This window comes from Aspergillus steynii (genome assembly GCF_002849105.1).
Source record: "Aspergillus steynii IBT 23096 chromosome Unknown P170scaffold_1, whole genome shotgun sequence".
Lineage (NCBI taxonomy): Eukaryota > Fungi > Ascomycota > Eurotiomycetes > Eurotiales > Aspergillaceae > Aspergillus > Aspergillus steynii.
Genome location: NW_020194398.1, coordinates 6,056,359 through 6,069,552, shown reverse-complemented (window position 1 = coordinate 6,069,552; position 13,194 = coordinate 6,056,359). Strand labels below are relative to the sequence as shown.

The 13,194-nt window shown below is 55.4% G+C and overlaps 6 protein-coding genes across 6 annotated transcripts; 3 read left to right on the top strand and 3 right to left on the bottom strand.

Annotated features, from left to right (window-relative positions):
- Window positions 1-869: 869 nt before the first annotated feature.
- On the bottom strand, window positions 870-5,807 carry sec31 (putative protein transport protein (SEC31)). Its single transcript, XM_024854377.1, has 8 exons — window positions 5,336-5,807; window positions 5,142-5,258; window positions 4,976-5,081; window positions 4,683-4,916; window positions 4,544-4,630; window positions 1,700-4,484; window positions 1,344-1,642; window positions 870-1,287 (listed from the first exon to the last, which is right to left on the bottom strand). The coding sequence occupies exons 1-8, from the start codon at window positions 5,542-5,544 to the stop codon at window positions 1,243-1,245; spliced, it is 3,882 nt and encodes a 1,293-aa protein (XP_024711018.1). The 5' UTR covers window positions 5,545-5,807; the 3' UTR covers window positions 870-1,242.
- Window positions 5,808-6,075: 268 nt separating this feature from the next.
- P170DRAFT_347210 (RNA-binding protein) lies at window positions 6,076-6,595 on the top strand (the record flags this gene model as incomplete). The annotated part of the gene is made up of 2 exons (XM_024843614.1): window positions 6,076-6,396; window positions 6,455-6,595. 2 exons carry the CDS (start codon window positions 6,076-6,078, stop codon window positions 6,593-6,595), a joined length of 462 nt encoding a protein of 153 aa, XP_024711017.1.
- Window positions 6,596-6,885: 290 nt separating this feature from the next.
- Window positions 6,886-7,530, bottom strand: P170DRAFT_346807 (uncharacterized protein; the record flags this gene model as incomplete). Its single annotated transcript, XM_024843587.1, has 4 exons — window positions 6,886-6,988; window positions 7,208-7,274; window positions 7,370-7,385; window positions 7,471-7,530. The coding sequence occupies 4 exons, from the start codon at window positions 7,528-7,530 to the stop codon at window positions 6,886-6,888; spliced, it is 246 nt and encodes an 81-aa protein (XP_024711016.1).
- Window positions 7,531-7,836: 306 nt separating this feature from the next.
- Window positions 7,837-8,927, top strand: P170DRAFT_400063 (cytochrome c oxidase subunit VIb). Its single transcript, XM_024846310.1, has 5 exons — window positions 7,837-7,956; window positions 8,170-8,200; window positions 8,260-8,341; window positions 8,442-8,505; window positions 8,580-8,927. The coding sequence occupies exons 1-5, from the start codon at window positions 7,887-7,889 to the stop codon at window positions 8,609-8,611; spliced, it is 279 nt and encodes a 92-aa protein (XP_024711015.1). The 5' UTR covers window positions 7,837-7,886; the 3' UTR covers window positions 8,612-8,927.
- A 572-nt stretch (window positions 8,928-9,499) lies between these two features.
- Window positions 9,500-10,715, bottom strand: P170DRAFT_343812 (putative mitochondrial dicarboxylate carrier; the record flags this gene model as incomplete). The annotated part of the gene is made up of 4 exons (XM_024843426.1): window positions 9,500-10,204; window positions 10,286-10,384; window positions 10,504-10,508; window positions 10,571-10,715. 4 exons carry the CDS (start codon window positions 10,713-10,715, stop codon window positions 9,500-9,502), a joined length of 954 nt encoding a protein of 317 aa, XP_024711014.1.
- A 564-nt stretch (window positions 10,716-11,279) lies between these two features.
- On the top strand, window positions 11,280-13,061 carry P170DRAFT_433220 (phenylalanine--tRNA ligase). The gene has a single exon (XM_024848428.1). The coding sequence runs from the start codon at window positions 11,410-11,412 to the stop codon at window positions 12,946-12,948; it is 1,539 nt and encodes a 512-aa protein (XP_024711013.1). The 5' UTR covers window positions 11,280-11,409; the 3' UTR covers window positions 12,949-13,061.
- The last annotated feature ends 133 nt before the right edge of the window (window positions 13,062-13,194 follow it).

Genomic DNA, 13,194 nt, shown 5'->3' with positions numbered 1-13,194 from the left:
AAGGCTACCTCCATATGTCCAGTGCGAACGACACACTCCAACGGGAACAGACCTTAGCCGGCAGAAGAGAGACGAAGCTTAAGAAGCAACTCCGTAGTAAGCGGTTATCCAACATCAAACGGTTCATTCGTCGAGCCAAACCGAGAAGACGCGTTATCTACACAGACTGACATAACCTTTGAATCATCGATTTTCATTGCTGAATTCCGGTTGCATCTCCCGTAGTGGAATAAGGAGCCTTGCGGAGGCTATCCTGAAAGCTTTCGTCAACGCAGCCATACGAGGAGGTTGCCGTCCGACAGTTGTCGTATATAGAGGTGCCCCGAGAGAGTTCTACATGTACTTCTGCTATACGGAGTACGATCTCTAAAGTCTTCAGGTGCCGCTTAGTGGACACCTCTGAAGTCAGATTGTCTGTTTTGTACTTTCAATTGTTTCCGTGCAGCGACGCCATCCATCATGAATCCCGGCAGAGAGTTTGATGCTGAAAGTCGGTAAGAAGTATAACTAGTCATTATTTCGTTCGTTCTGTCAAATACATATTGAATTTTGGTACAGTTTATGATTTGTGATTATACTGCCTCGGGATTTGTTGTTCGCTGGCAGGGCCTCTCAAGAATAGCGCAATGCACCTTTATCCTGTTGATAGTTGCCTGGTTCGACGATACATGCATTTTTCTAGGGATAGCAAGCCCACAAATGCTTCAAGCAGCCGAGTATGTACATGCAAGGTATAATGCAAATAATCAAAAGGAGAGAGAGAGAGCACGAAATGAAAGAGCTAATGGAGTAACAATCGTACAATGAGAGGCAAATGGTTCATGGCTCTCAACTCTGCTGGTTAATGCTCTCTTAGACTGCAATGTTCACTCCATTGCCCCAGAAAGCTACATGTCTAGAAAAACAGGCACTTATAACAGAGTAGATGCATACATACAAACTTTCTAACACATGTTCAGAAATGTCAAATCAGATAAGTAAAATGAAAACAATTATAATAACATTGACATATGAAGAGAGCAACTTCTAGATAAAAACTTATAACATGGCATATCGCACATCGAGCATTCGAAATGAATCATGACATGGCGAGTACGGTCCTTCAACAACCAACACAACATACGTATACCTGTCTTTCCTCGTACATAGACCTCATGGGATCGTAGGATCGTAGGTTAGATACCACCCATAGATGGTTTTACCCACACGAAACGAACCAATTCGATCGCGGAGTTGAATCCTTTACGGGGTGGCGCGGCTCATGCTCAGGAGACGTTTCACACCGACCTATCGGGATTGGTTAGGATCATTTTGATATTGGACGATTATGTAGAGGTGCTTACCATCCAGTTACCACACTCTTCGGTCCGGTTGGTCATGATGTCAATGTGGATCGTTCGCGCCGTCTCATAGTCACGGGCCTGGATGGCACGAGCCAGTTCGGCCATGTCCGCAACGGTGTTGGGCTTGAGCAGATCTTCGTTGTTCAGGTGGTCGAACAGGATGTTCAACCGCCGTTCGGCATCATCAACTTGCGCCTTGAAGGTAGATGGGGCACGGGACTTGACACGCTGCATGTCCGCCGAGAGGATCTCAAAGACGGGCATGGCATCAGCGGGGATGTGGGAGCGATCACCGGGCGCTGTGGTAAACATGTTAGAGTTTGGTCCAATCAATTGGCTCCATGAGGTTAACTTACGGTACTTGGCAGGTGCCGGCGTGGCCTTCCTTTGCGAAGAAGCGGTGCTAGGACGAGATTCTGCTGCCGGAGGAGCCTGCTGCATTGGGGGCAGGTTCGACGGAGGCGGGCCCGGGGCGTACTGGCTGGCAGGGGGAGGAACTGGTGCCGGATGAGGGGCGTAAGGAGAGGCGGATGCCTGGGGAGGAGGAGGAACAGGTGCGCGGGCCTGCAATTGAGGGCTTGCTGCTTGAGCCGCCGGGCTGGGGGCGTACCGGTTCGTGGGCGGGGGCATCGTTGGCGGCGCATTGTACGGGGAGGGTCCGCGAGCAAGCGACGGCGGCGGTACTCCCATAGTGGCTGTCGGAGGAGACTGAGGCAGGGAGGCGTAGGGGTTTGCCGGCGGGATGACACCAGGGATCGAAGACACCGACTGGTGTGCCGAAGGAGGCGAAGTCACCCGAGGCGGAGGCGCAGAGCCCTTGGGTGGCGGAGGAACGGAAGGTGCCCGCGGGGCGCCCACAGGGGGCGGAGGACCGTGACCGAGAGTAGGCGACTGGCTGGCGAACGGCGCAGCGACGGGTGCAGTAGCGGTGGCCGGGGTTGCTCGGCGGGATGCGGGAGCCTTTGCGAAGCCCTCGGGCAGATCGTTCCAGGCAGGGAGGTTGGTTGCGGTAGTGTAGGTGGTGACGGTAGCCGGAGACTGGTTGGAGGCGCGAGGCGGGGGAGGCACGCCGCCGCCTAAAGGCTGAGCACCGTACGCAGGCGCCGGTGTGGGCTGGTAACCCGTGGGAGCGTAGCTGCTACCAGATGCGGGTGCATATGGGTTGGTCGGCGCAGCTGGGGCGGCGGCGGCAGCAGGAGCATAAGGGTTCGCAGCAGGAGTAGCAGTGGCCGGAGCGTAAGGGTTAGGAGCAGCCGCGGCAGTCGGGGGAGCATAGGGATTGGAGGCGGCAGCAGTGGGAGGAGCATAGGGGTTGGAAGCAGCGGTTGGCGGTGCGTACATGTTGGGAGCAGCAGACGCACTGGGCGAGAAGGTGGTCTGGGGCTGATATGCGCTAGGTTGCGTGACCGGAGGAAGAGGCTTGGTCATAGGAGTTGTCGTTCTAGACGCAGGGCGCACCTGCTGCTGGATTCGCTGGCCAGGAGCCTGTCTCGTCGCAAGCTGAATGCGGTTGCGGGCGATTTCAGCCTCGGGGTGCTTCTCCGGAACAAGGTCGAGATACTTCTGCGCAACTTGCAAGCGTCCGTGGGTAGCAACGACGTCGGCGTACTCAATGTACTTGTCGTACAAGGTACCCAGCTTCCAGTCGGAGTCCTTGGTCCGCTCGGTGTCCTGGAACTTGGTCACTTGGCGGAAGATGGTCACCTTCTCGATCAGGCCCTGCAGGGCGCGCACGTGGATCGAGAACGTAGAGTCATCGACAGCGGTCTCGATGGCCTTCTGCTCATTCTCGCGGAGCTCTTCAATCCAGATAGACACAACCTTCTCGAGCTTGGATCCAGCCAGGTAACAGAACGAGGCGTCCTTGCGAGCGGCCTTGTCGTCCGTGGCCCGAATCTGCTCCTCTAGCCGGTCACCCAGCGCTTCGCAGAGGTCAGCGAACTCCTTCTCGTCGGCGAAAGTGCACAGCGACGCCATGACTTCCTTCCAGTTGGACAGGTCGGCATTGTAGACGACGTCCCACAGGTTCTTGCCGACGATCGATGCGAGCAAGCGGACGTAGTTGGGGCTCTCCGTCTGCTTGGAGAAGTAGTGCTCCTGTGCCTTCTCGATGCACTTCGGGCCTCCACAGATGGCGATCATGAAAGCATCCGACAAGCGGTTCTCCTTCAGGGCCACGTCAAGGGCCTTGTCGAAATCCCCGACAAGCAAGGCGCGGGTGATGCCCTTCTCGGCATCAGACTCAGAACCGTTGAAGATCTGGAAGGGGTTGTTGGTCTTGGCCCCCTTGGAAGCAGCCAGATCAGAGAGGAAGCTGTCCTCCTCGGGGTTCGCATCGAACATCGATTGCAAGCGGCGGTGCTTCTTGGCTCCCGACCCGCGGGACTCTTTCGCCGGCTCGCCGTTGACTTCCTCTTCTCCCTCCTTGCCCAGACCAAGCTTGGCCAATCCTTCAGCAGCATCGTCAGCTTGGTCCTGGAATCCCAGGTATTCGACTAGGCTCTTCCGGGGGTCGCCGGAGATCAAAGCCTCGATAACCTTCCAGTCGGCCTTCTCCTCATCACTCGCGGCGTCGGAAGCGCGAGTCTCACAAATGCTTCGAAGATCTCCCTCCTTCAGGGCGTTCTCGAAAGTCTCCGTGGACTTGCCGACAGCCTCGTCCACCTCGAACGGGCTGATCTTGATCTTCGAGGCACGCTTGCCCTTCTCGGCCAATCCAAGGGAGACGACTCTTCCACCGAAACCGAACGCGGCACTGCAGGGCCGTTCAAGCCACTTGGGGGCCTTGGGCAGCGAGAAGCTCGACACTTGAGGCTGGGTCTGGGCCTTCGCAAAGAAGTCCTCACCGTCAAGGGCCTGGTTTTGGTCGGCAATGGTCTGAGCGGCTTCGTTGCCGGTGTTCTGGATGGTCTGAACGGCAATGCGTCCATCGAACGAAGCAGTCGCAAAGAAGTTGGGGTTGTGAGGGTTCCAGCGAGTCTGGAAGGTCCAGTTTGTGACCACGGGGAATTCGCCGTACGAGTGGCCGGTCTGAGGGTTCCAGCAGACAGTGCGGTTGTCCTTTCCGGACGAGAGGAGGAGATCGGGGTCCTGAGCACACCAGGACAGCGACAGGACGCCGGATTCGTGGCCTCGGAGAGTCTGTGATGGGTAAGCGAAAAATCCCACAATCAATGCGAGGAACAGGCCATCATGCTTACCCTTTCCGGAGCGTGGGAGTTGCGCAGATCCCAAACGCAGATCAGAGGGTCGGATTCAAGAGGGGTTGCCGTCACGAGTTTGGTAGGCTGTATCGAGTCAGACGTTATGCTCGTCTCAAATGAGAGATCGACTCCTTACCTTCTCAGGATCCCACGCCACAGCACTGACAGCCTTCCGGCCCATGTTGTTCAGGGTCAAGCTCTCCTTCTTCGTCTTGACATCCCACACGGTGACGAAACCCGCGCTGCTACCAGTGACAAGGATATGCGGCACCTTCTTGTTCCAGTCCAGACACTCAATGTCATCGGCACGGGCAGCAGTGCCTCCGAGTCGGTAGGGGTTCTCAATGTTGTTCAGATCGGAGATGTAAAGCTATTCGAAAGCATAAGCACAACCGTCCCTCCAACGTAAACCGAGTTCGGATCAAATACCTCTCCCTTGGCGCCTCCGGTAGCCAGCAGATTCGAATGCTTAGGGTTGAACTGAAGAGCCTTGATAGCTCCTGAATGTTTCGAGGTCCTCGACATCACGGCATCGCTGTTCCAACAATCAGCACGTTGGCCAGGAGATCTATAGCGTTCGAATCCCCCAACCAACCTTGATCCACTAAGCAGCTTATCGGCGTCCCACAGATCCAACGATCCATTCTCCAGAGCACCGGCGATGATTCCCCGCGAGTTGTCTTCGGATTCCGTCCATGCGAGGTCGTTGAAACTAGAGGCAACACACACCAGTCAGCACCAGATTCCAGACGTTCAGCGGTTCATTGGCAGTCCCCAGTAGTTCCATACCCAGAATCAGTATCAATCTTAGCCACCGGCTGCAGCTCTCCCCCAGCCTCCTGGTTGTTCAAGCTCAGATCCCAGAGCTCCAGACATGTTTCATTAGAGAAGTCAACGTCCACAGCGCCAGCGCGAGTTCCGGTAGCTATAAATGGCGAAGCGGCCCCGGGGGACCAGGCGAACGTGGCCGTCCGGGGGATCTCCCTCAGACGCACCATGTTGGAAAGCAAAGGAGCGGCGGAAAAAAAAAGAGTCAGACAAGAAAACTAGATCAATTGACCAGACTCAGGCACAGTCTGACAATGCACGGTTATAGAACGGGGAAATGGGTCGAACGTAAGCGGGCGAGGTATTAAGAACTAGAAACGGCGGAAAATAAGGAAGGAGAAAAGAAAGAGAACACGTCCAAAGAAGAACCTCCCCTCTTGCTAGATCGTGACCCGAGGGGGACTTTGCCAAGTTATGAGATGCGATCGAGGCGTTCTTCGAACTCAATCAACCAAGTGTCCTCCTGGGGGGAGCCGCTGGGGGGGAGGGAGAGCCCGGCTAAACCCTTTCGGGCCACTCGCCAAAACACGCGCACGTGATATCAGGCGAGGCCGACCGAGAAAGTCCGGGTTTCTTCGCAACGATCGAGTTGAAGCTCCCGGGGGCAAATCTACCGTCTGTCTATTTGTCGCAATCCGTTTTATGGCCCGCGCCTAGTCTGCACGTTTCCCTGCGCCGGCTTTTTCACCAGTCCCGTCATCATGAGCGAGAAGGCTCGTCTGAAATGCACCGTCTATGTGGGGGGTCTCGACCAGGCGGTTTCCATGCAGACGCTGGCCGAGGCATTCGTGCCCTTCGGCGAGGTCGTTGATATTACCCTGCCCAAGCCGGACGTCCCCAACTCCAACGACCTCCACCGGGGGTTCGGCTACGTGGAATTCGACCTGCCGGACGATGCGAAAGAAGCAATCGACAACATGGACGGCAGCGAGCTATACGGACGGACGATCAAGGTGGCGCCCGCCAAACCGCAGAAGGACAGCAACGAGGGACTGGGTAGCAAAACCGCTATCTGGGAGCAGGTGCGCTGGCCCGATTCTTCCTTTTTCTACGAGCAGATCACTGACTACGGATGTACAGGAGGGCTACCTGGCGAAGTACGCTGTGAGCGACGAGGACAAGATGGCGTCGGAAGAGGCGCAAATGGCAGCAACCGAGCGTCCTCAGGACCCGATGCAGGGTCTGGAAGAGCTGGACGTCGCAGGACCGAAACCGGAATGAAACTCCACCAGCGAGCAATACAGATGATACCCTCTCGAAATAGGACGAACGTGAAAGAAAAAGAAAGCCAAGGGACAGTAATTTTGCATTCTTCCTCCAGAATCCTCCGTTCAAAGCCGTACTATATACACGTGCTCCAACCCCGAGGCTGAGTTGAACGAGTTTTCCCAAAATCCACTTTGAACGTCTTCATTCTCCCGCGGCATCAGCATCCTGGTGAATAATACATATCGCCGACAAAAAAAAACCAAGGGTCGCCTGTGTTGCAATCAAATGAAACGCGGTACAATTTAGTGCTCCTCATGGTTCTGGGGAGCGTTGCGGCTGAGACGCAGGGTCTTGTCGGTCATGAGCTTGTGGGCGCTGGAGTAGATGGCAGCTCCCACGGCGACACTGCGATGGGTTGCGTCAGTTGAGACGGGACGGATTGGGGAGGGGGTTGGAGTTGGGAGTTGGAGATAGGGAAGTGGCGGATTGGATATTTGATGTCATATGAGAAGTCCACCGAATATCAAAAGGATGACACGTACCCAAGGACAACACCTAGAGAGCAGCGATACGCGTTAGAACATCAGACCATTCCATAAGATAAGACAGACTCGGACGAATGACATACCGAGAGGGATCAACTCGGGGGGGACCCGCTTCAAGGTGCGCAGGCGCTGGGAGATGGTGTGGGCTGTAGATATCAATTAGTTCCCAATTCGGATGCACGAGCCTCCTCTTTCCAGAGAAAACCGCCTCATTCCACGCCAGCCTTCGGGAATCGCGTACCGCTGTGGTTCTCCTTCTATAGGGATTGATTAGCACCGAACCGAGAACCCGCCGAGGAACCAATTTTCTCGCGGGATTCGCAAGGGCAGCCGGAGACTCACAGGAGCAGGGAAGGAGAAAGGCCGAGAGGCCTGCATCCTCAAGATACGAGTGGGATACATGGTGGACAGAATGGGGATCCGAAACGCGGAGGGAAACGGGTGGGTGGGATGAGGAAGGAAGACAAAGTGGTGACGACGGGAGAGAAGAAGCTCAGCAATTCGAAGGGGAGGTTTGGTCACGTTCGGGTGTTTAGGAAATCTTGCCGCATGAGTGGCTCGCTAGACCGCCCGCGGTCACTCCCGGCTTCACTGCTTCACGGGTCATTCCACTCCACTGGGCGCAAACCTCACCCCATCCAATTCCCTTCCCTTCCCTCTCCCTCCTCCCCCCTCCACATCCACCCCTCGCCCTCCCACCCCGTCAATCCAATTCTTCTCGTCCTTCTGCAGAGCTTCTTCTGCTCCACATAGTGAAAATGGGTGCCATTCCTGAAGCCGATCCCGATGAGGTCATGGAGACCAAGCCCTTCAAGTTCGTGACAGGTGAGCTTTCTGAACCCCGGCATCCGATTTCTTGGCCGATCAATTGCGATCCATGATCCATTGCTAATGCTGTCGTAGCTGGTACGTTCACCGTCTAGGTTCCGCGTCGATCGGATCGCTCTCAATGCCGACGTGGTCGAGGATTTTTCGTCGCGGGCGGAGGAGTCAGTAGCGTATGGCGTGGATGGATGCTGACAATCCGGAATGAAATGACAGGCTATGATGCTCGTTTCCCCCAGCAGAACCAGTACGTGCCAGCCACCATCCATTATACCCGACTGTGTTTTAACCCTCCCTCGCAATTAGGACCAAGCACTGCTGGCAAAACTACGTCGACTACTACAAGTGTGTCAACGCCAAGGGAGAGGACTTCCGCCCGTGCACCCAGGTACATTGACTCAATTCCCTATCTCGCGGCCCCGAGACCACACGCCCATCAAATCTCCCCCGTCAAATACCAGACACCAGTACTCTAACCGATCGACCAGTTCTTCCACGCTTTCCGCTCCCTCTGCCCCAAGGCCTGGACTGACCGCTGGGACGGCCAACGCGGTATGACCCCCATCCCCCCAGCCTACAAACGGCGGTGACCCATAAGCTGACCATTTGCGATCGCAACAATACAGAGGCTGGCAACTTCCCCGCCAAGCTGGAGTAAAATGATTCCGTTGTCGTTTCCTCATTGTTGATTGACTGTTTCCCCTCAAGTTTTGTTGTGTCAACATGTACTCTACCTGAATCATCGCGGGAAATTAAACATTCCATTCTTACTGCCTTGGGAGGGCTTGCTCGCCGGGGGTTGTGTTGGTGGACGTATATAGACTCGCAATTAGTTTTGGAAGCCTTTTTCTTTTTACTTTCTGCTCCGTTTTCTGGGGGATTGCCGTGGCATTATACCCTCATTATTCAATATCACCGCACAAAAAGATTTGAAATAGTAAGTAGATGGTAACTATTGAAAAACAGCGCAATTGAATGAATTGAATTAGTCAACTACCAACAATCTAAACAAATCTATCTATCTATCTAGCAAAGTCTAGTGAAACGGCAAAGGAGCCCTCCCCGTCTATTCCAATTCAATATACAACCAGTGCTAGCCAATCCATCCAAAATCAGAAGAATCGGCGGGACCGGAACCAACAATATTCCCTCCTCCTGATGAGACAAACAGTCTATGCAGAATCGAACAATTGCGGAGAGATTCAAACGCAAAAGGAAAAACAACAAAATGTGACAGGAGCCAGATCCGCCTATCAATGTAAGTATTGATAGGTATCTGGCAATGGAAAGGGTATCTCGGTGCTGTCGATAAACAGCACTCGTAGAGGACTGAGAAGTCAAAACCAATAAGAATCAGACAGAGATAAAAAGGAAAGAAAAAGCACACACATATCCAAACGCAGTATGTACAACAGAAAATAAGAAAGAAAAGATGTTCAAACTTTTTGTCCTCCCAATATGCTTCGCCAAAATCATGTACATGAGACGTCAATATGTAGAAAGTAGATGGCAGGGTGGGAAGGGATCAAGTCAGGGAATAAGCATTCTATGCTTTTTGCTTGTCCTCGGGGATGCCCTTGATCAGGCGATACAGCTTCTTGTGCTCTTCCAAGAAGATGAATGTGGCGATGGTATGAGGGCCCAGACGGATGAAGCTGGGCACCCAGCCACGGAAGGCCCAGCCGAATCCTTCCTTGCGGGAGATATCCCGGAGAAGCCCCAGGATGTTGTGGCCGCGGCTCTCGGCGGGCGAGGCACTCATGACGCGAGTCTTGATGACGTCCACGGGACTGCAGACGGTGGTGGCGACAAAGCCGGCCATGAAGGAGGCCGTGAAGTGAGTGCCCAGGTTATCGGACATGCCGAGTTTCTGGATGCAGAGGCGTTTGAAGGTGTCGTAGGAGGCCAATTGCGAGGCGGTCATCAGGACGGCTCGCGTCGAGTTGGGCCACACGCCGCGGAAGAGACTCGCGGGCCCTTCAGTGCGACTCATCTGCACCAGACCGTGGAAGGCATGGCGGTAGTTTCGTCGCTGCGCTGGGGGAAGCGCGGCGTCGGACTGCATGCGCACGTTCAGCACGTCGGCCGGGTTTCCAGCGATTCCGCCGAGGAAGCCGGAGGCAGAGGCCATTCCGATCAGGGTGAGGAGACCGGGAGGCGAGTCGGGAGTCGAGATGCGCGATTTAAGCTCCTCGTAGATGCCGAACCGGGTGGTGGAATACGTGATCTGTCGCAAGAGGGCTGCCGATAGCTACAGAAGGTCCGGTTAGCCAAAAACTTTTTTTTCTCCCCCGCGAAGTAAGTGTGCGGCGCATTGTATCAGGAAACATACCCCACTATATAAACCCAGAAATCCATCATTCTTGAAGACACGGCCGAAGGTGCCCACCATAGTCGAGGGAGCACCAGGACCACGTGTTTGTAGGCGGACCTATTTCCAATGAAAGACGGCATCGATTAGCGACCGGGAACCATGACGCGAGGACCAGCCCCGAGCGAACTCGAAGCATTGCCGATTGCAGCGATAGAATTCCAGGAGAATCTATTTACCTTCACTTTTTTCACCATGTCAGTATGAAGATCTCCCAACCGAAAAACAAAAACCAAAAGCACTCACCAAGATCCAACGGGTGTGTGACGGCGGCCGCAAAGCACGAGGCCGAGCCTCCGAACCAGAACGGATAATGAACCTTTTTCACGGGCGGCGCAGGAGCCGAAGCAACGCGCGATTGCGACATATCCAACTTTGCGGTGCTTGCCATCTTGACGGACAAGATGTGAGCATGCCAGCCGGGGCGGAGGGGAGGAGGGGAGAGGGGGGAAAGAGACGGGAGAGGAGAGCGGACGAGAGATGGGAGAATGACGGAAGGAGAGTGAGGCTATCGCCAGGAAATAATTCTGCGCCGGAGATAAATCAAGTCTCCGACGCTTCGGCGCCCGTCCGATCCTGCGCGGGGATCCGCCAATCACCGCCTCGGGAGTCGCGGACGAGCGGTTGTCGGTTATCTGGAGAGACTGGAGATGCTGTCGGTCGTTGAATTGGTCCCGAGGGATTTTCAAGGGATTCTAGGATGGGAATTCTATCATGTGCAGGTGTGGAATTGAGCTCTGGCAAGGAGTAACAGGAACTATGCCAGACTGGTCGGGATGGACGGATGTAACTGTACGCATGCATGTCCAGGCACATTGCGTCATAATTCCAACTTATTAGAAAGTATGGGACTATTAGGTAGTATTATATCCTGGTCAAGTATTGACTCTAGAACTATATACTAGAGTACATATTAGTGCAGTAGTATGATAATTACCTACCTACAACCTATACTCCGTAACGAATACTATGTATGTCGGCCTCTCATTTCGCCGCTCCGAGATGTTTTTGCTCGGCCTCGTCCAACACCGCAACCTCCGAGCCTCCAGCCTGCAGCTCACCTCGCCAGTCAATCCCTGAGCACAATGCGCCTGCTGGCAACCGGAAGAGCCCTGCGCGTCCGCAGCGGCAGATGGTCAATTGCTTCCCCATGCCGAGGCCTGCGCATTCCGCTCTCGCAGCCTCCGACGCAGCTCGCCCTCAGCCGGAGAAGCTGGAGCTCGACTGTGCCTCTGAGGACCGACACAGACCCTAAACCAGCCACTGCCTCGTCGTCGCCGGCAAAGAAATCGCTCGAGATCGAAGGCAAATCCTACCCGACCGACGAGTGGACCAACACGCCCGACACGATCCTCTCGCACGTCGGACGCCGACTATACCTCGAGAAGAACCACCCGCTGGCGATCATCCGCGAGCTGCTCGAGAGCGAATTCCCCGGCCCCGCGTACGGCAACTACCACGAGAAAGACCCCGTCGTATCGACGGCGAACAACTTCGACGTGCTGGGCTTCCCCCTGGACCACCCGGGCCGCAGCCGCACCGACACGTACTACGTCAACGAGAAGACGGTGCTGCGCACCCACACCAGCGCCCACCAGCAGGCCTACTTCCAGCAGATCAACCGTAACGAGACCTCCAAGCCCCAGGAGACCGGCTACACCGTCGTCGCCGACGTCTACCGCCGCGATGCCATCGACCGCAGCCACTACCCTATCTTCCACCAGATGGAGGGCGCCATGCTGTGGAAGCGCCCGGACGTCGACCCCCTGAAGCACTCCGCCGACACCGCCGCCGCCATCACCGCCGACCTCAACCGCATCCCGACCCACGACGTCGTCGTCGAGGACCCCAACCCGACTATCCACCCGGAGCGCAACCCCTTGCAGGCCGCATACCACAGCGAAGAAGAAGTCGAGGCCATTGCCGCGCACCTGAAGCGCTCCCTCGAGCGCATGGTCATCAAGATCTTCTCCGAAGCCAGCAAGGCCGCTGCCAGCACCAGCAGCACCGCAGAGCCCGAACCGCTCAAAGTCCGGTGGGTCGAGGCCTACTTCCCCTTCACCAGCCCGTCTTGGGAACTGGAAGTCTTCTGGCAAGGCGACTGGCTCGAGGTTCTCGGCTGCGGGGTGATCAAGCAAGAACTGCTCAACAACTCAGACGTGCCGAACCGCGTCGGGTGGGCGTTCGGACTCGGCCTCGAGCGGCTGGCCATGCTCCTCTTCAACATCCCCGACATCCGACTGTTCTGGTCGCGCGACGAGCGCTTCCTGTCCCAGTTCGAGGCGGGGCGGATCTCCCGCTTCGAGCCCTTCTCCAAACACCCGGCCTGCTACAAGGACGTGGCGTTCTGGCTGCCGCACGCGTCCGGCAGCGCGGCCGGCGGCGGCGCCACCTCCGTCCACGAGAACGATATCATGGAGCTGGTGCGTGGCATCGCCGGCGACCTCGTCGAGGATGTCACCCTCATTGACGAGTTCACGCATCCCAAGACGAACCGCAAGAGCATGTGCTATCGGATCAACTACCGCAGTCTTGAGCGGACTTTGACCAACGAGGAGGCGAACGACCTCCATGACAAGGTGCGCGAGAAGCTCGTTGCCCAGCTGAGTGTTCAGTTGCGGTGAGTGAGTGAGCGAGTAAAGGGACATCTACGATGTATGTGTAAAAAAATATCCACAGGGATATCTATGTATAGTATAGTATTTTAGCTTGTAGCATCATGTTTTGATATCCAAGATCTCTCCTTTTCAACCACCTACTATACCCACGAACTTACTATTTAGAAATGCTTACAGAAGTAGAGTGAAACAGGCAATCTTGACCAGACAAATCAGAGCTGCTAGTATTCTCTAAGCAATGTTCTGAAAGAC